The sequence below is a fragment of the Vipera ursinii genome, assembly GCF_947247035.1.
Source record: "Vipera ursinii genome assembly, chromosome: 2".
In the NCBI taxonomy this organism is placed as follows: domain Eukaryota; kingdom Metazoa; phylum Chordata; class Lepidosauria; order Squamata; family Viperidae; genus Vipera; species Vipera ursinii.
Genome location: NC_139513.1, coordinates 42455869 through 42475776, shown reverse-complemented (window position 1 = coordinate 42475776; position 19908 = coordinate 42455869). Strand labels below are relative to the sequence as shown.

Sequence of the window (19908 nt, the reverse complement as noted above, 5' to 3'; positions counted from 1 at the left end):
TCTATCTGCCATCTGTCTACTGACACATAATCAAAATTACATAAATAAGATTTCCTCCCTGGTATGTTTACAGAGTTGTAGTCATAGAACTTATCCATTAGACCAGGGGTGTCAAACTGCTGTCCCAAGGGCTGGACGTGTCATCCCAAAACTGCATCCACCCTATTGCCGGCAATGGAGATAAAGCTCGAATATGTTGCACGTCACATGACATTGCGAGTTTGACATGTTTGCATTAGACCTTCTATTGGCATGTTACTCATGCTTCCTACATTCTTTGAAATGATTCTCTTTAACTGATTATGGTGCAAACTAAATTGTTGATAGACAAAGAGTAGCAACTAGTCATAATTTCTGCTATGCCAAGAAATGGTACAGCTGTGTACAACACCAACAATCATAACTTGATGGTTTGGGCTGTAAACTAGATATAATTTAATTTGCCTTGACTTTTATTTTTTTAACAGATCCTCCTTCAGAGATACCTCAAGAAATATTTGAGCTGAAGAAACTAGAATGTGTGTTCAAATTCCTGATAAACAATTCATCAACTCAGTTTATAAATTGGCAAATATTATTAGACTTCTTCTGCTCCACATTGACAAAAAGCCTTGGCATTATTCCTCTTTTTATGATCATATTGCTGTCATCTAAAATTCAAATTAATGGAAAAACAGAGCATCTCTGCTAAAATCAAAATACATATCCTGGCATGAGCAATTAGATTTATAGTCTAAACTTTTTTCACCTCTCTCTCCAACAAATACTGTAATCAATTGCAGGAATATGCAGATATTTCATATTGAAAACTATCAGTTCAAAGATAATATCCCTTTTGGGATAAAACCATTAATGTCTCAGGATCATCTATTTAAGAATCCAATGCTCTGAAGAAGAAATTAACATAGTAGAAGAAATTTAGGGAGAAATAAAAGAGAATGTTGTAGATCCGTCAGAAAGCAGTTCTTTCATAGGTTCATATTTACTGCCATTTTTCAGGTGTTGAGTATCGGAACGTCCTCTGTGGTCTTTGTTCCTAGTGTAGGTGTTTGTGTGTGTTTGTGTGTGTATCAATCAACATTGTTTCTTAAGAAAACACTTTTCTTCAGAAATTCTTTGCACTGCTTCTGAAGCTAAAGGTTAACTAGTAGGTTTTCACAGTCTACTATAATATCTCCTCAGACTATGAAACATTAAACATTGAATATTCATCTACATCTGAATTAGACAGCCCATTATCACATAACAGAAAAAATGCAAGGTAACTGCAATACTTCTGTGGTGATACAAAATGTCATGTTTATTCTTCCTCACAATTTAAAAGAAATTCTATTGATTAAAAAAAGGATTGCCTATGGAGGTAGCAGGAACATAAATCTCTCCCTGATGACTAGTTGACTACCTACTGTGAACTCTTCATTCTCCTTCCTTCATTCTCAATTCATCCAGGAACACTCTCATTATGAGATGAAAGAAATGGAGAAAAATTGTGGTTCTAAGGAATAAAAATCTGGTCAACTTTGTCAACAAATTTCCACATAAAGCAAGGACTTATTTTAAAGGAGGATTGTCCTACTTGCAAATTGTGACACTGTATCTTCTGGTTCACTTACACGCAAAAGAACAAAAAAAGGTGTAGAGGAAAAGTACTCTTCAAATGAGATGTTCTATCTAGGTCATCCTTCTTCTCTGACATCTCTACCCATTGCTGTTTTAACCATTTTGTTTGGAAATGCCAGGAAGGTATAAAAACAGCAGGGTAAGTATATTGAAGAAGGATGCCCGAGTTTGTCCATCTCCAGTGCCAACTTCAACTCAAAGGAGAGTTCGTCTTTCATTTAACAGCTATTTAAAAATAAAGGTAGGGAAATCATAATTCAAATATAGTTGGAGTTGAATATTGAGGAAAAATGTTGTCTGCACATGGCCTCTTGAAATCCTGCCCCAAGACTGAAACCACGCCATTAAACTTTGGAAGCAAAATGGCTAATTTTAGTGGGGTTTGGGAAGATTGAAGGTGATAATAGGACTGCTTTGTCTCCAAGAAGTACTTATACCTATTACTACCAAAGCCCTAAATGGAAAAAGATATGTGTAAAGTTTATACAGTTTATAAAAAACTGTGTTAGCACCTAACCACTTGAGCAGTAGTATCTTGCCTAGCAGCCATTAGTATGGACTAAGAGCTGAAATTATCTTTTTAAACAGTGCTGGGTCCAAATGCAACAAATAATTAGGACTCTGGTGAACAGACAATGGTTACTTTTTAAATAACATGCAGTTTGACAGTTCCAAAATATGAAATCGTAGCCACAATGAATGGATCTAAGTTGAAGATAGTGCTTAGTTATTTACATCCTTGTTATCTGGGTTGGGGTTGGGAAAAAAGGAACATTGAATAATGTAAATAATAGATAATCTGTATGTCTGTAAATTAACAAAATGGGCATGGAAAAGCCTACCAACAACTTATTATAACAAAATGGGGAAGTATATTATTCCAAGATGGTTTTTCATACCAATAGTACCTTTATTGTTATAATTAATATGTCTTCCTTTCTGTAATGTATACCAGAAAAAAAATAAACTCAAAGGACTGGAGGGACTGGAAAAGCATTGATAGAAAACCTTTTCAATAACCACATTTGCTTTGATTTAACAAGTGAGACACAATATTCATAGTTATTTTTAGAACATTTTGTTTTATGGATCAGAAGGAAATTCTTTATCAACTGAAATGTTTCTGAACATGTTTTGCTTGGAAAAATTTATTGTATCCACAAAAGTGTAACTTCCTGGGAAGAATGAAACCGCTACTGAGTTTCATAATGACATGTTGCCAGTGCACCTTGACAAAATAAAAAATAGCATGACTTCCCCTGAAAGTATCAGTATAAACTTAATATATACAAGCATTCAGAAAAGATATGTGGGCATTCAAATATGAAGTAGTGAAAAATCATATTTCCTTTAAAAGCCAGCTCTTTCCTGATTTTTTTTTTTCTTGCTTGGATTGAGTAGAACTCCACAACTTTGAAAGAACCGTATGCTTTCTATAACCCAAAGAAAGTTTTGAATTTGCTTGCATAAAGAAAGGGTGCCAGCTAGTGGGCAAAACATAAAATATCATCTAACCATGCTACCATTTATTTGAACACCTTGCTGTCACACAGAATACAAATTCTCTTATCACCAGCACCTTTTCCATATCTTTTTAAAATAAGACACACCTTTGCAGTATTATTACTAGGTAATTTTTTTGTTGCTGCTATACAGTTTTTTGCCTGGAGATCCCTGTAACACCGAAATATATGGGATTACTATGAAATGAGGTTTTTGAAACATACACAGAGAAGCAGAAATGTGTAAAAAGTGGAAATTCTAACCTAGGGCCCATTACTACTAGTTACAACATAACAAGCATGTGTACAAAGTGTAGTACATGCAGTAGAATATATCACACTATCTGTTATTCCCAACAGAAAGATAATGTACTATTGTTGCCGACTAAGCGCACCAGCAAAAATGTGTATTGGCAGACATGATGTGTAGGCTTAGCATTGTATCCTTGTGCAGCACAAAACCGACCAAGAAAAAGGATACTGTAGAGACGTGTGGAACTACTCAGCTTCTGAAGCTTTCCAGCACCATTGGACAGCACAGTGTTATCCATGCCAGCATAACCTTCTCTCCATAATATTTGGTTATACCTTTCTATAGCCAGCCAGACCCAAATCAAAGGTAGGTTTGGAGCAGATACTCATTTGATGTCAACTCCTTGACCGCTGTTCCAGTTAGAGATGTTCATAAAACTGGGTTGTAAAAGACCTAGAGGAAATTAGACCCCAAAATACATATATAACACTGAAGAAGGTTTGGTTTTGGTCAGACTAAATGACATGTGTATGATGAAATTTTAGTTCGGAGTTCTTTTTTTTTTTAAATGAACTGAAAATGTCAGTGTCTTGGGAAAAAAGAGTAAGTTTCAAAAATCAGCTTTTTAAGTCATCTGCCTGTTTCTGTACCTGCTGCACGTCCAGGTCTTTTAACTTTTCTGCAGCCTATTTCTGCCTTGTATAAGATTTGATGAGAAGTAAAGATAAATACGATGATCTGAAATGAATAATTCATGCTAGTATTTTATGCATGGAGAGGAAAGGTAGCTGTGGAACTCCCAATGCTTTCAACTGAGGCTTTTTCTTTACTTCCAGCGTAAGCGCCAATAAACGAACCGTCTTCACTGAACATCCTGTGGTCCCCCTCTCCATAATCCACTAAGCTATCAGCACTCTCTGCACCTTTAATGTCCATGTTAAGAGACCGCAAGCTTCCTTTGAGCGGCTTTTCATCACTGTCACTAAAACAGAAAAAAAAACACCCACTTGTGAGAAGCGTAAGAGCACATTCGATCATACAGAGGAAATTAAGAAAAGAGACACTGGAAATTCTATTTAGGGATGGCATTTGATTCGAAGCCAATTACCACCTTGGAGTGAGAGGCTCAGAGGTTTTAGAACTTCTGATGGTACCTCTACAGTGAAAATATATAATATTCCAAAACATTTGATTCTAAGTCAGTTGTCACCTTGGAGTGGGAGACTCAGACGTTTTAGAGCTTCTGATAGCAATGCTGACAGGAACAAAATGCCCTAGTAGGATCAATAAGGCTGCCAGTAAGTTGAAAGCGGGAAAAGCAAAGTAGCAGTAAAATACTCCAGAAAAATATTTTTAAAGATGGCAAATGGTGTACTCAATGGCAAATCCAGTTCAATTAAATACATATAAACTCATGCACACTGGGACCAAATCCCTCATTTCGCATATACAATAATAGGAGTTCAGGGGTTTAGACTGTAACTTGGTTTGGTTGTGTCAAGTCTGTTCTATTTTTGGAAAGCTTGGAAGACCTGACCTTTTTATGGGCCAAGGGGAGTAATTAAACTCACACTTCTGGTGAGTGGTGTTTTGATGTTTGTTAGCTGAGAATACACATAATTGAGGCCAGCATGATGGGGAATGTTTTTCTCCCTGTTTCAAAGCAGGGAGACTGGAATCACACAATGAAGCTGACTGGAAAAAAGATTGCACTTTTTCAAACAGTGCCTGATTAAAATATAGATGGGTTACATCCAAATCCTGGATGGGTCTAAAAAGGGATTGAATAAATCCATGGAGGATGCATCTATAAACAGTTTAATATTACTTTTAGGTTAGGGTGGAAATAGCAGTGGGGGAAAAGTTTTTTTTTTATCTTTCTTATATAAAATACACATTTTCATTCATTTGCTTCAGTTCTGAAATGAATTACATGGTGTAAATTACAGACTTAAAGGCAAAGAGCTAGTAATTATTTTCCATACTCGAAGACATCCATTGCAAGCAAGTATAGTATACTGTACTGGCAAATGTTACAGCAAAAACTTGCATTATGCTAATTTCATTTATTGGAGGAACTTCTACAAACAGATTAGTAGGGATCAGGAGTGAGAGAAAAATTCATTCCATTTGGATTTCAGGGTACTCTTACAAATTCAATCTCTGATATAAATTAATTCACACTTCTCTCTGTGTGGAACATATTAGAGAAAGGATGCAGAAAAATATGCACATCATTGTACGAAAGGACGGGTATAAAAATAGGAATAACTTGAAACATCAAATCCCCAAAACAAAACTGTTTTTTTCAAACATAATTTAGACTTTTTTCCCCTTTTCAGAGGATTTTTTGACAGGTGGCAATGAGAATGAAAGTTTCCAGGAAGCAATCCCAAACTTTGAAAAATGATTCCAACCTTGATCCTCAGACAAGTAATTTCAGACCACTTTATGGATTATTAGTGTTTTTTTGGGGGGAGGGAATGATAAATATCTATCGTAGGAGCGATGGAGCTATGCAGTGGTTAGAATGCAGTATTTCAGGCTAATTCAGCTCACTGCCAGGAGTTTGATCCTCACTGGTTCAAGGTTGACTCAACCTTTTATCCTTCCAAGGTTAGTAAAATGAGAATCCAGATTGTTGGGGACAATATGCTGACTCTCTAAACTGCTTAGAGATGGCTGTAAAGCACTATGAAGTAGTATATAAATCTTAAATGCTATTGCTATTGTTATCTACATCCAAACGTCTCCCAAATGGAAAAATAATATTATTAAAACTGACTAAGGACCCAGAAAAATGTTTGACAAATACGGTGAAACATTTTGAAATTGTTTTGTTTATAACATATTTCCAGTCAAATAATATTTCATTCATTTCATATTTGGAGTACATTGATTATATAGATATATATAAATTATTTCTGCATTTTCAGAAAAATAATCCCTGCAAGTTTGTGAGCTCCATTACACTCCAGATTAAATGAGCAAGGTGACTGTTTAATGAAATAACTATCCCATTTTACCAAAATGTTTACAAAAGCATCCACAAGAAGCTAATAAAAATGGAATTCATTCCACTAAAGTGTTCTGTATAATGTTTCATATCATCCCCTTTCATTTGGCAATCGGAAAGTATCATTGCTTGCAATATTATTAGAAGAACTTACAAGATTATTATTTGCCCCAAACATAGCAAAGAAGGATATGTCTCACTAACCTATATTCACCAAAGATTTCATCTTTTATGGACTGGCCTTCAGGATCTGGATGCAGGTCCTCTTTTTCTTTCACTGCACATACATTAAAAAAGTCTCTTATTAGGCATTTGCTTTCATTTAATAGGAAACTACTTAAAACTAGTTGATGTTAATGATGCTGGAAATGGTCTCAGCTCCAGCAGTTTGAAATCAAGCATTGCGTGGCAGGGTAAGTTCCTCGCCTCAGCTTCTGTCCATCTAAGAGTTTGAAAGCATGATCGATGCAAATAGATAGCTAGGTTTGGTGGGGAGACAAATTGGTGCTCAGATTTTTGATGGCTCTGAACTTTCCTAATTGCACTCTCCCATTTGTGAGCACCTCCAGGAAGGGAGGAGTCCTTGGGTGACACTGCAGTAAGAGCCACTCGTCTTTCTCTCTGGTGCAAAGCCAGCTTGCTCTCCTGTGGCACACCTTGGGAAGCATGCAAGCATGTCCTATAACAGGGCAGGTACCTTGGCAAGCCAAACTACTATTCTGCAAAAGCACTGTGGTCTCCTGGCTCTGTAACCACACATGATGACAATGATGATAACAACGTTAGCCATTTTTAAAGCTCTTGTACTAATAGAATAACAGAGTTGGAAGGGATGTAGGAGGTCACCTGTCCAACCTCCTGGTCAAGCAGGAGACCCTATACCAGGCAACCTTGGCTCTTTTATGAATTCCTGTACCAGCCATGCTGACTTAGGAATTCTGGGAGTTGAAGTCCACAAGTCATAAAAGAACCAAGGTTGCCTACCCCTGCCCTATTCCATTTCTGATAAGAGGCTGTCCAGTATCTTCTTGAAAGCCTCCAGTAATGGAGCATCCACAACTTCTGAAGGCAATCTGTTCCATTGGCTAATTATTCTCACTGTTAAAAAAAATATTCTTATTTCTAGGTTGAATCTCTCCTTGATCAGTTTCCATCCATTGTTTCTTGTCTGGCCTTCAAGTGCTTTCTCTCTGTGACAGCCCCTCAAATATTGAAATGCTAGTCTTCACTAGACTAGCCATGCCAAGTTCCTGCAACCGTTCTTCATATGTTTGAGCCTCCAGGCTTCTTATCATCTTTGTTGCCTGAATTATTCACAGAAGTATCATGTTGTTAATACCTCTAATTGAATTGCAGTTGATTAATTTAGCTTAGATGAAGCTAGATCACTGGGATGTGTAATCCGTTTCCTCAATTACATAGGTTTTGGGAGCAAATTAGCCAACATTATTTGCTGTTTTATATTACAACTGCGTTATCTGTAGCAATGCATACAATGAGCTCTTAGGCACAGTCCTGTATTGAAGGAGCAGCATTTTTAATTTTTGGCCTAAAATTAAAATTCTATGGTGAGTGTCTTATCCTTCCACTATTGTGTCAAGGCTTCTCTTTGGGGAAACTTTTCCAGATTCTCTTTGCTTCAGATATTAATGAGCTACTTTTAAAGGTATTCTCTACAAGATCCTCAGAATAATACAGTACGTGTTTAAAGAAATGTTTAATAAACATAAACTTCCATATATAAGGGTTTTTTTAAAAAAAAAAGAATTAAAAACAGCAGCAATTTAGAACTTCCACTTAATTCTGATTCAATGGAGAAACCCTCTCACTCTCTCTCGAACTACTTTATACCTACTTGAAACTATTTTCAGCTCTTTCAACTTTTCCTTGTAAGTTTTAATTAACAAATAAAGTTCAGTGAAATAAAAGCTGGAATCCTATAGAAAGCCAAAACTCAGGATGAAGTATGTGTTTTTTAAAAAAATCTTTCTATTGGAATGGCTTAATGCTCTTTGGGTCTTTGGCTCTTCTTCTCTAACATTGCCTCGGCTCCACCTTTGGAGGCTTTAGGGACCACAGTTTTGGCCTTGAAACCAGTAATCATGCAATCAGTGAGCCTGGGGAAGGAGTAATTCTCTTGAGCCATGATATAATTGATAGAACATTGAAAAATTGCAAAATAAGATGGCTGAGAACTGCTAGAAATCCATACCATTATCAATCAAATACTATTACAAATGGGAAGGCCTCTGGTAGAGGACCTGAGATTGAAGAAGGCACACACAACCTGTAGATTTGCAAACAAACAAACAAACAAACAAACCCAAAACATATTGATTTATAGAGGATGGAATACAGTCTCTTGTCTTAGCCAGGGGGTTAGACTAGAAAACCTTCAAGGTCCCTTCCAGCCCTACAATTCTATAAGATAGATAGATAGATAGATAGATAGATAGATAGATAGATAGATAGATAGATAGATAGATAGACAGACAGACAGACAGACAGACAGACAGACAGACAGACAGAGACAGACAGACAGACAGACAGACAGACAGACAGACAGACAGACAGACAGACAAATGTAACCTAGATTTTAAATGGTAGAGAAAGTAACAACTTACTTGACTGGATCTTTATTTTTCAAAAGATAGAAGTTCTGACTATGCAGTGTATATTTTTGTTCATTTAGATAATGCTATTCTCAAAGATGCCCTGGCTATTAGGGCGATTAGCTGACATTATCGAAGAGAAATTTCTGAGTTGTGCATGTGTTTCTGGAGACTTTCCAATGTTTTTCCCAAGTATGGCTCTATTTTAAAAACGATCCTATTTTCTTTCAGCCAATTCTAACTTAAAATGGAATGGGCAGTCTTGTCGTTTCCATGCAATCTCACTGCATTTTACCCATGCAAAGAAGCTTTTTATCTTCCTAAGGGATAGCAACAGGTAACTTCCAGAAACTCCCAACAATCTGTTATCAGCTTTTTATTTCATGTGGAGCACCATTTGTTGCTATGGATCATTGGGTTTATGTAACTTTCTCACCCCCAAGAAGACTTAAAACTCTAATTTTGTGATAACCTGGGAAAAGGCTTGTACATCTTATAAAGGTATATTCAATTTGGAGAACACATTTTTCCTCACCTGAATATTTTCCTCCTTTGTTCCTTTTAACAAAGCAGATAGTAAGAAACAGTAAGGTAAGCAAAGCGACGGCACCCATCAGTCCTATAAACCAACCTTGTGTAGAGATTCGTTTATAAATTCCAGTGTAAGCTTTGAATGGAAAAAAAAATACATATGGAGGTATAAGATTTTTTTATTTTGTATTTTACAGAACATTTTAGAACTGATTATTGGGGCTAGCAGTCTGCACTGGGGGAGAGGGATAAAATGTTTATATTAAAATCAAGTCTGCAAGACACATTATTAAGATTTGAAACATTTCATTGCAAATTTTAATTAAGCAAGCAGAAATACAGTACTTAAACCAGCTTGTCATGCAAAAGTAAGAAAGAGAGGGTTAAAAAAGTGTGCAGAATAGAGGCAAATGCATAGCCTACTGCATATAAAATGCAAGAAGGAAAGGACTGGCAAGGTAATGAATATCTAAGTAATACAAACTGGCCTTTTGTATTTTGCCTTGGAAGCTGAATTTTAAATCTAGATTATAGAGCAAAAATGAAGAGATATCTCAGTACCAGGCTCCAGTACTGCAGGAAAGTATGCAATAAAGGCAATCCCTTAACAGGAGCTACCAATGCAGAGGGAGTGGGGAATTTTGAAGAGCAATTCTAATGTGTCCTAATGGGATATCAGCAGCATAATCCCAGAAATAGAAGGGATGTGTCTGGGATATAAATAACTAGTCAAGCACAAAGAAAAAAGGGCAGATTTGTGAGCTGCATCTTCCACTGATTCAGGATAATGCTTGACACCTAGGCTTTCAATATGTCTGACCTCAGCTGCCTCTTTGGAGAAGAAATCTGACATATTATCTGATATCTATCTTTCATTCCAGAATTGTATTGGGGAAAAATATTTTTCCCTCCTTGTATTATTTTAATCTTCTACAAAATCCGTAAGCAAACAGTATTTGCACAGAGGTTTTCTGTGTCCCACAGTAAAATGCTGGAACAACTTTATGCCAATTTATCTAAGAGTTATCACACCTGAATTGCAAAAATCTAAATAAGACTTCAGATTGCAGAAAATTATACAGAAAATTAACTCTTTGCTGCCATCCAGTGGTTTTGTTACATTTTGCAGTCCAGGCATGGTAGTCCTAACTATGGTACTCTTTATTTTTTCTTCATACATAGATTTGGAATTATTAATGGAAACTTGCTACTAAAGGTAAACCAGAAAAACTTGTGGTGGAATTGGACTGATTACATCCATGCTAACATTTATTTCAAAGATAATTTGCAATTCTCAGTTTAACATTCAAAATATTAAGAGAAGTCTACATTTACTGTACCAGATTTGGCCCCAGCAATACTTCTGGAAATTATGGTGTTTGAGGATTATGAACTGGGAAACTACTTTTTCTTTTGTTGAAATCAACCATAAAAATCCAATTATAATAGACGCACTGAGTTCTGAATATATAACTGCTTCATGTTACAATTATACAGAATATAATACTAACATGCAGTTGCTAAAGTTTTGTTTTTGTGAGAATCACGGTCATTTTAGAGGCCTTAAGAATTTCTCACCTCTCCCCCTGGTCTCAATTACATCTGCAGAAATGCTATTATTATCAACCCAATTCTTAGTCATTAGTCGTATTGTGTTTGCAGTTCCAGGATCAAGTGCCTCAACAGGCTGACTCTTTGGGCTGGGCTTAACTTCAGTAATCTTCCCGACAGCTTTACCTATGGAATGCACAGAGTCAAGTCAAATAGGTCAATTGGGTGAGGGCCTCAGGATATAAAATTACAGAGTCAGTACCAGTTAATATTAAAAGGTGAAGCATTTATCCTTAGAGAATTTTGCAATTATTACAAGGGATCATTTAGGGTAATGATCACATATAACACATTACTATTCATGTAGTGTATGTTCTAAATTGTATTTATTTTAATAGAAGCTAGTCATTTAGCCTAGTTTCTAAGAATTCAAGAAAAATACCTTATTCTAATAATATTCATTGATTTATTGAACATATTTAAATATCCAAATAAATTATGTTTATATAAATAAATGGGAAAATTAATGTTGCACAGAATTTCAATAAAACAGCTAAACTTATATTCTAGCTAAATAAATGCTAAAATATGAATTTTTTCCCCTTTAAAAGTCAGCTACCTAAATTGTTTCAACTTTGTTGCAAACAAATCAAATGGCTGATATAGAATTATACCAAAATCCAATCTATAGTTGAGTATAATAAAATATTTTAAAGTCAAATTAACATAATTATATGATAGTGCTTCAGTGAAATATTAAAATAACTAATTAAAATGAAATTTTAAACGTTATAAGGTTTGATTCATCTTAGTAAACTAAACTAAAATTCTCTATTAATACAAGTATCCAAATAATGAGTCAGAAATCCCTCTAATAAAATTATCATTGAAAAGAAGCAAGTGTCTTGTGGGGTTCTTAAGGTGAGGTTTTATAGCAGAGTACATAACTGAGAGGTCCTTGGTGCTCTCTGAGCTTGCAGATGGTTCATTACCCAAACTGGGTAACATCATCAATGCTTGATGCTACCTAGTCTGAGTAATGAAACATCTCCAAAAAAAACCACGCAAGCTAAGAGAGCACCAAGGGCCCTCATGTCAACCCTCATGTCAAATATTCTCCTTTATTGGAGTACCTGATAACTGAAGTTTCAGTACTACATTTCAGCTTGGGCATGACCAAGAGCCCTTCAAAAAGTTGCCATCAGATTTTCTCATTAATATGGAGGAAAAGGAAAATGCATGATCAATTATTTTATTTAGATTGATTTAATACAAATTAGATTCCAATGCAATGTAAATTAAATCAAATTCAGTTCCTCTCTTAACCTTGCCTATTTTTTTTCCCCTTGGTTATATCTCCTGCTGTCTGATTCCGATACACCATTCAAAGGTGGAACACAGTCATCAATCCAAGAAGCACTGGGAATCCTGGATTTATGTCATAATACGTTTGTTAATTTTTAAAGTATCATAAGGCACTTTCTGGTTTCTGCTCTAACAGAGTAGTGGTTACCTCACTAATTAATTATTTTAATTCTGTTTCATGAATCAAATGAAAAGTGAGGATGTAATTTTATTCTTTTGATGCTTTTAATCTATTTTATATTATGTTGGGACAGTACTGTATAATTTTTTAAGAGGAAACAAAAAAAGATGAATATTTACATCCTAGAAAGGAAACCTGCATATTATTTAACTCTTTAATCTTCATTAAATAAGATTTCTTAAATATTTTAAGGAATAATTCCTTTTTTAAGGAATTATTTATTTTGCTTTATTTGCTCAGTCTATCTAATATTACAACCTGAAGTACAATGTATCTATTAGAACAGATAGTTATTAGTTCACAGATATAGTGGAGCTTGCAAACTCTTAGATAATTTGCATGTGCGATGCAGAAGCAATGATTATTAGTTCTGGAATAAGCAAGCAAGCAAATAGTAGCTTCAAGAGATTAACACTCAGAAGATAACTGAAAGGGAAAAAAGAGAAAAGATTAAAAAATGGTTGGATACAGACAAAACAGCAGAATATTACAAGGTTTTCCAAAACAATTATTTATCAATTACAGCCTGTACTTTAGTTATAATAGTGCCAGAGAGAATTAAAGGAATACTGTATGTCGATTGGTGCATTAAACCAACATTTGATGAGAAGGGTTTAACATAATTAAAACCATCTTGCAGAAATGATATTGCTAAATTAATTCCATGAAGCCGAAACTACATTTTCTAATCAAACATTACAAGTTATTTTTCCCCCTAAATGCACAAAGTAGTACACTTAATGTAAATGTTTTCTGAAAGGTAACAAGGGGAAAATGTATTATGTCAATTTCTGTCATTTCAAATAATCCAAACTATTTAAAGCTGTCAGATACACAGGATTACAAACTGAAAGTAACAGGAGACTCCCTCCAATTCTGAAACCACTTTGTCAGGTATATTTCAGCTGCTGAAGTAACTGGAAATTAAGCATGCTCCATCAATTGCTTTAGACATCAAATTTCAACAGACATTGCCAATAATAATGTTTCTGTGATAGCATTCCTTACAGATTTAATTTAATTTAATTTAATTTATTGAGATTTATATACCGCCCTTCTCCCAAGGGGACTCAGGGCGGTTCACAGGGCATAAATATAAACAACAATACAAACATTAAAAAACAATTAAATCAATGCCCAAGTTAAAACCAATAATAAAACAAGCCTATATAAAAAACCCATGTACCCCCATCAGGCCAGACCCGCTAGTTCAAATAAATGGGTCTTCAACCCGTGACGGAAGGATCGGAGGTCTGATGCCATCCGGAGCTCTACCGGCAGTTGGTTCCATAACGCCGGAGCACCCACAGAGAAGGCCCTCCCCCTGGGGGCCACCAGTCGACATTTATTCGACTGTGACCTTGAAACATTTTGACTCTTTTCTGTAATTCAAGATATTGTAGTATCACGGTCAAGGCAAAATGGACTATTTTGTTTCAGTCTTAAAATAAAAGCTACATATTTAGAAGATTGCTATTTCAAATTTTTCTTACTGGCCTAAGCACTAAGATTGAGCAATTGTGGTCTTTTTATGATTGAGTTACTTTTAATCTTTTGAGATCTTTTCTAGCTTAGCCATTATAGCAGAGATTCTACTGATGTTGATGGGTTGATGTTGAGATGAAGGAAACTGGGAAGAGCAATGAGACACAGCTAGTCTTTAACGATGATGGCAGTTGGGGATGAGTTGTTGCTGCTAAGTGGGTGAGGGGGTGCCCAGTAGGTCCTGGAGTTGCATGAGGGTACAAGGGATGGTCAGAGAGGGTGCATAAGGTTGCAATAACACTTCATGAAGGTGCAGTGTAGATTAGGGAGAGGTGCAAGGGTGTGACTGAGTCCCAGTGATGGTCAGGATTTGAGTGACTGGTATGGCACAAACACAGAAGGACATACCCCAGTGACTTGTGACCTTCCTTGCTGGCTTCCCAATAGACTTTCTGGGAAGCCAGGAGGGAAGGTTGCAAATGGAGATCACATGGCCTCAGATCACTGCAACTGGTTTTTAAATGTGAACTGGTTCCAAACATCCAGATGATGATCACATGATCATGGGGTGCTAGGATGCCTGGCTCTCCAAGGGCATTTGTTCAGCATTGTTGTAATTTGCTGAATGAATGCAGTTCAAGGACTACCTGTAGAAGATATGTCACATCTGCATACCTATCAGTTATTGCTATTTTTTTTCTTTTTTTCTTTTTAAAAAGCTTTGCTAAAGATCTACAAATCTAAAAATTGTTTAACTAATGTATGAAAATCTAAAGACTATTGGCGTGATGTTGCAAACTATTATCTGTATGCTCTTATAGTTTGCAAAAAGTATTTTGTTTATGGATCGTTTACTGAGCTTTAGTAAGGCATGCACATTTTGTACATGTTTTTTTGTCTTGCTGATGTTGAATTTTCAAGAAACAAATATTGAGATGCCTTGGGATGTGTTTGTGTATGTGCATGCCTCCCTTTGCATAATCTTGTTGCTTTCATCTTAATATTTATGCTGTCATACTCCAGCAAACCTTTTTTGCAGGTTTGGAGGAGAATCTATCTATCTATCTATCTATCTATCTATCTATCTATCTATCTATCTATCTATCTATCCATCCATCCATCCATCCATCCATCCACCCAACTATCCATCTATCATCCATCAGTTCAGTGAAGTGCTTGATTCAAAATGTCTCCAAAAAAGCGTTCCCTGGCTCATTTTTACTAAAGTCATAATGAAGTCAAACAAAAAGAAAATAAAAGGATATCATAAAGCTGTTTAAAGACTTAATAAAATAGAAATGAGTCTGGTGCACCACAGATATCCAATTAATATTAACTGCTGGATAGGAGATTTTGATACAAGTTTTGGTTTTTTATAGAAAATTCACATTAATATTCAGACATATTTCCCTCTGTAAGATCTCTGCAAAGATTTGATTAATGTATAAATCCACTAAGGATAGTTTGGGACTTCATTCTAGAGTTATATTTCGTACCTGGAGAAGATAAATAATGTGTCTATGTATACATTACAGTATGCAAGAATAGTTTGAAAAGATAAAAATGAAGAACTTTAAGAAGTAAAGGAAGATACATAATACATTAGTAGCAAAATATTTTAGGGAACATATTAAAGTACCTTTATTAGCTTAAGAAATCCACAAGCAGTTGGGTTAATTTTTATTTTTAATATCCAGAAAGTAAGAACTAAGAATAAAATCAACAGGCTATCAGCTTTTTTTTCATTTTTCTTTTATATCAAAGAACTAATATAAGCATTAAATACCAAATTGTAACTCCAGATTTCTCTTGAGTTTGGAGCCTTACAAATATGAATGATACTTTGGAGACAAAGTAACCCAACAATGAACAATTTTACTATTTCCCCAAGGTACATCAGTTAAGATTCATCTTTATTACAAAATGTTTTGAGTAACAACTTAATACAACAAATGGAAATCTATAATCTATATACTATCTACTATCCATCCATCCATCGATCTGATATTTGAACCCATTTCACAGCAATGACTCTGGATGGTGTACAGAGTTTAAAAATATCACAACAATATATACCCATCATGCTCAGTTAAAGAGTAGGTCTTATAAACAAAGTCACTTCTCCAACAGAGCTTACCAACTGCTGGCTCAAATGTCTGAAGACAGATATTGCACTTCCTCTTAATTTTCTCTTTGGAGGGCTAAATAAATTCAGTACCCTTAATCATCCCTCACATGACTTGGTTTTCAGTCCTCTTATGTAACCCACTCTGAATTTGTTCTGCATTGCCAATAGCCTGTTAAAGCTGTGGTGTAAATAATTGGACACAGTATTTCAAATAGGGCCTGACCAAGTCAAAGTAGAGTGTGACAATTACTGTGAAATTTAACAGGGGCCCCTGTTAAACAAATCATAGTCCAGTGAAATCAGCCAAACCAAAAAGCAACCATTGTTATGATGTGTTAATATTGATATTCTGTTTCTGCTTGAAAGATTCAACTGCATCTTCCACGGGGGGGGGGGGAGGAGTGTTTTTCAACAGAACTTCAGAGGCATTCTTCCTTCTCTAAAGCAATGTTGGTGGGTCTTCCACACTCCCAGTTTCTGATTTAAATGGAATTCTAATAAGATAACCCCATTCTAATAAGATAACCTATTAAGTGTAAGAAAATATTTGACTGTTCCCTTTCAACACTGTTATTGTATGTTATTCACACTGATGAGCTTGGGCATTTTCTATTTAGCTCATTCTGTCTGGCAAATTGGTGTGCCAATCTCACTTAATTTTACCAATTAATATCTAGTTGGTTCTACAGCTATAGAGACAGAGTTGTAAGTCATCCATATGATTGTATTTCAGCTGAATGATGGATGTAATTGTGCTAATGGGGCTTTAATTGGAAATTAAATGATTCATCTAGTGAATCCCTGAATGTTATAGTTTAAAGAGTTGCAATTAAATATGGGCTTCCATTTGTATATTAAAAGTGATGCTCTGTTGCAGCAAATATTGTCAAATTAAATATAATTATATTTTTGATTATTACAACAACAAACCTATGTGGTATCTTTTTCTCCTTTATAACCAAGATTCTTTGGCTCAGTAAGATTGCATAAAGTTACAGAGATTTGCTTAAAGAAGTAATCTGAATTAAGGAGATGACCTAATCTAATTTCCTGAATCAAACTTCCTGAATCAAAGGAGCTTTTCCACACTACTGGATTTTCTTTTCTGCTATCTATGGTTGGAAGAAAGAAAGTGCCATGATGCTGCTAGTTTCCCTCAATTGCTCATCACCTAGCAAACATTTGGCATAACCGAGGGTCACCAAAAGAGCTTCTCTGTGCCATTGACTGTTCTCAAGTGGTTGACAGAGGACCACAGAGGACATCTTGTAACCCACTTTTGAAGGGATCGACTGAAAGATTCCCATGAGTGCTGGGGGAATTTTGAGTGGGCCAACTTCAGCGTGTACCATGGGACTTCCTGCAGTCTGTACTGGAGCCACCCATTCTGGAAAATCCTTGGTATGAAATTTTCTGCAGTTTCCAGAAAATTCAAGTCCGACCAGAACTTCTCAACCTTGGAAGCTCTGTGGCTAATTCTTCAAGAGAAAGCTCTTTCAGACCTTTCCTGTAGTATTTGCTGAAAAAGACTATTGTCAGCCTTCTCCTTTAACATGGAGCAGAAAATATAAGAGTAGCTCTGAAACAGAAAGCAGTGAAGCAATATAGGTGCTTACCTGGACCTTAGTAGTAGGATGCCACAGTTATAGTGAAACAACGGGATGCTTCTCTGGGATCTTATGTAAGTGACAAGATCATTACTGCATGAAGGATCTTTGAGGAGTGTTTCGTGATTTTGTTGAAACATGGCTTTTAAGCTTTGCACAGCCTAATATTCGTGGTATTGAACTACTTACATTAACAAGTGTGCAAGTCAAAATAAATCCATGTGTTCACAACATTATCATAGGAAGCCATTTTGCAAATATACAGTATATTTGGAGAAAAGAAAATGATAAAATGGTTGATGAGGAATAGTTTTAGTAGATAATGATATTCAACCTTCTGAGGCCTTAAGTACCAGACTTAATGATAAGCACTGTTCCCTTTCCTCCTGATTAATTTTCCCTTTGGTTCAATACCCAGATGTTACGATTAAGATTAGATTTGTAGACATTGAACCCTGCTTTTAACTTACTGCCTTGGTTTACTGTTATTCCTTCCTCTGTGATAGGTTTTCCACATCCTTGCACTGTACAGGCCCTTGCATAGAACTTATATTTTGTGCTGAGGCTTAAGTTAGACAATCGGAAGCTTAATGAGGATGAATTGGTAATACTGATTTCATGCAAAGGCCCAATGTTGTCAGTCTCATTAACTGAAAAACATAAGAATGAGCAGATACTGTTTAGTCAAACATCAACATTAGAAATCAGTTTATTTGTTAAAAATGTACCTCGTATGCCAACTTTATATTTCACCAATGTACAACCTAAAACATTTTAATTGTTATAATTAATACAACACATCATATAATGTAATGTAATGTGATATATATATATATATATATATATATATATATATATATATATATATATATATGATGTGTGTGCGTGTATAACGCATTGTGTTATATAGTTTAATTACTATGAAACAAAATAGCTAGTGAATATTTTGCTGTAAGCGGAACTTAAATCTTAGTGTAAGTAAAATTTACATGTAAAAATATTAAAAATCATGATACAGATCTTTGAACATTTTATTTTTTATTTATTTATTTATTTATTTATTTATTTATTTATTTATTTATTTATTTATTTATTTATTTACTGGTCATCTCATAGCAACCAATTCTACAACTGAACTTGGAATGCTTGCCTAAAATAATAGGTAATCAGAATCCAAGACCATGATCTATACAGTTCCTCCACAGTTTGTTTGTATTTTAATTTATATTCAATAGATTTCCAGCACCAAATACAAAAGGAAAACACATCAAATATATGTTTGCCTGATTTGCATATCTATGGATTTTTTCAGTCATGGAGGTAAAACTATATTCCATTAAAATAGATTAATTTGATTTGTCACTCTATGTTCTAGCATTATTAGTGAGATTATGTAATTTTGGGAACTCTTGGAAGGTACTGCAACACTTGCTTTACAATATGGTTTACACTAAGCATAGTTAGTACACAACCCTATATTCTATCATTCTTCCCTCAATTCACACTTTTAACTATCTGCTTGCATCTTCCTTTGTTATTAGTCAATTGTGGATTTGGAAGAAAAAGACAAATTCTTTGTGACTAATAAAATTAACCCTATAAAGATGATACAGTAAGATAATTTTAATCGAGTACAAAAGAAGGTAAAAATCTACCTAGCTATATGAGGCTAAAATATATATTTTCAACTCATGACTTCAGTCAGTCTGCTAATCTTTAATAAAGATTTATAGCAGGAATGTTAGGACCCCTTAATGTCTCTGCTGTGACTCTGCTGTGACCCAATTAAAATTTAAAATATAGGGTTCTGTATTTTTTTAAAAAAGAAAAATAGCTAAGAAAGGGTTTTCCTGTTGAAAAAATAATCAAGGAAACAATTTCCCTCATATTTCAACATCAGCTAAGAATACGTAAAGGTAAAGGTTCCCCCGCACATGCGTGCTAGTCGTTTCTAACTCTAGGGGGCAGTGCTCATCTCCGTTTCAAAGCCGAAGAGACAGTGCTTATCCGAAGACGTCTCCGTGGTCATGTGGCCGGCATGATTAGACGCCAAAGGC

General features: G+C 35.3%; 1 protein-coding gene across 6 annotated transcripts in view; it reads right to left on the bottom strand.

Annotated features, from left to right (window-relative positions):
- Positions 1 to 1013: 1013 nt before the first annotated feature.
- CHL1 (cell adhesion molecule L1 like) overlaps positions 1014 to 19908 on the bottom strand; it is a 239844-nt gene continuing 220949 nt past the window's right edge. For 5 of the 6 annotated variants that reach the window (XM_083354273.1, XM_083354272.1, XM_083354275.1 and 2 more), the window contains 5 exons: positions 18322 to 18501; positions 11113 to 11271; positions 9539 to 9670; positions 6596 to 6668; positions 1014 to 4357 (listed from right to left, as the gene is read on the bottom strand). In XM_083354273.1, coding sequence (XP_083210399.1) covers positions 4141 to 4357; positions 6596 to 6668; positions 9539 to 9670; positions 11113 to 11271; positions 18322 to 18501 — 761 coding nt within the window. In that variant the 3' untranslated portion in view covers positions 1014 to 4140. The remainder of the gene's footprint in view (positions 4358 to 6595; positions 6669 to 9538; positions 9671 to 11112; positions 11272 to 18321; positions 18502 to 19908) is intronic. The other variant, XM_083354276.1, reaches the window with a different exon arrangement.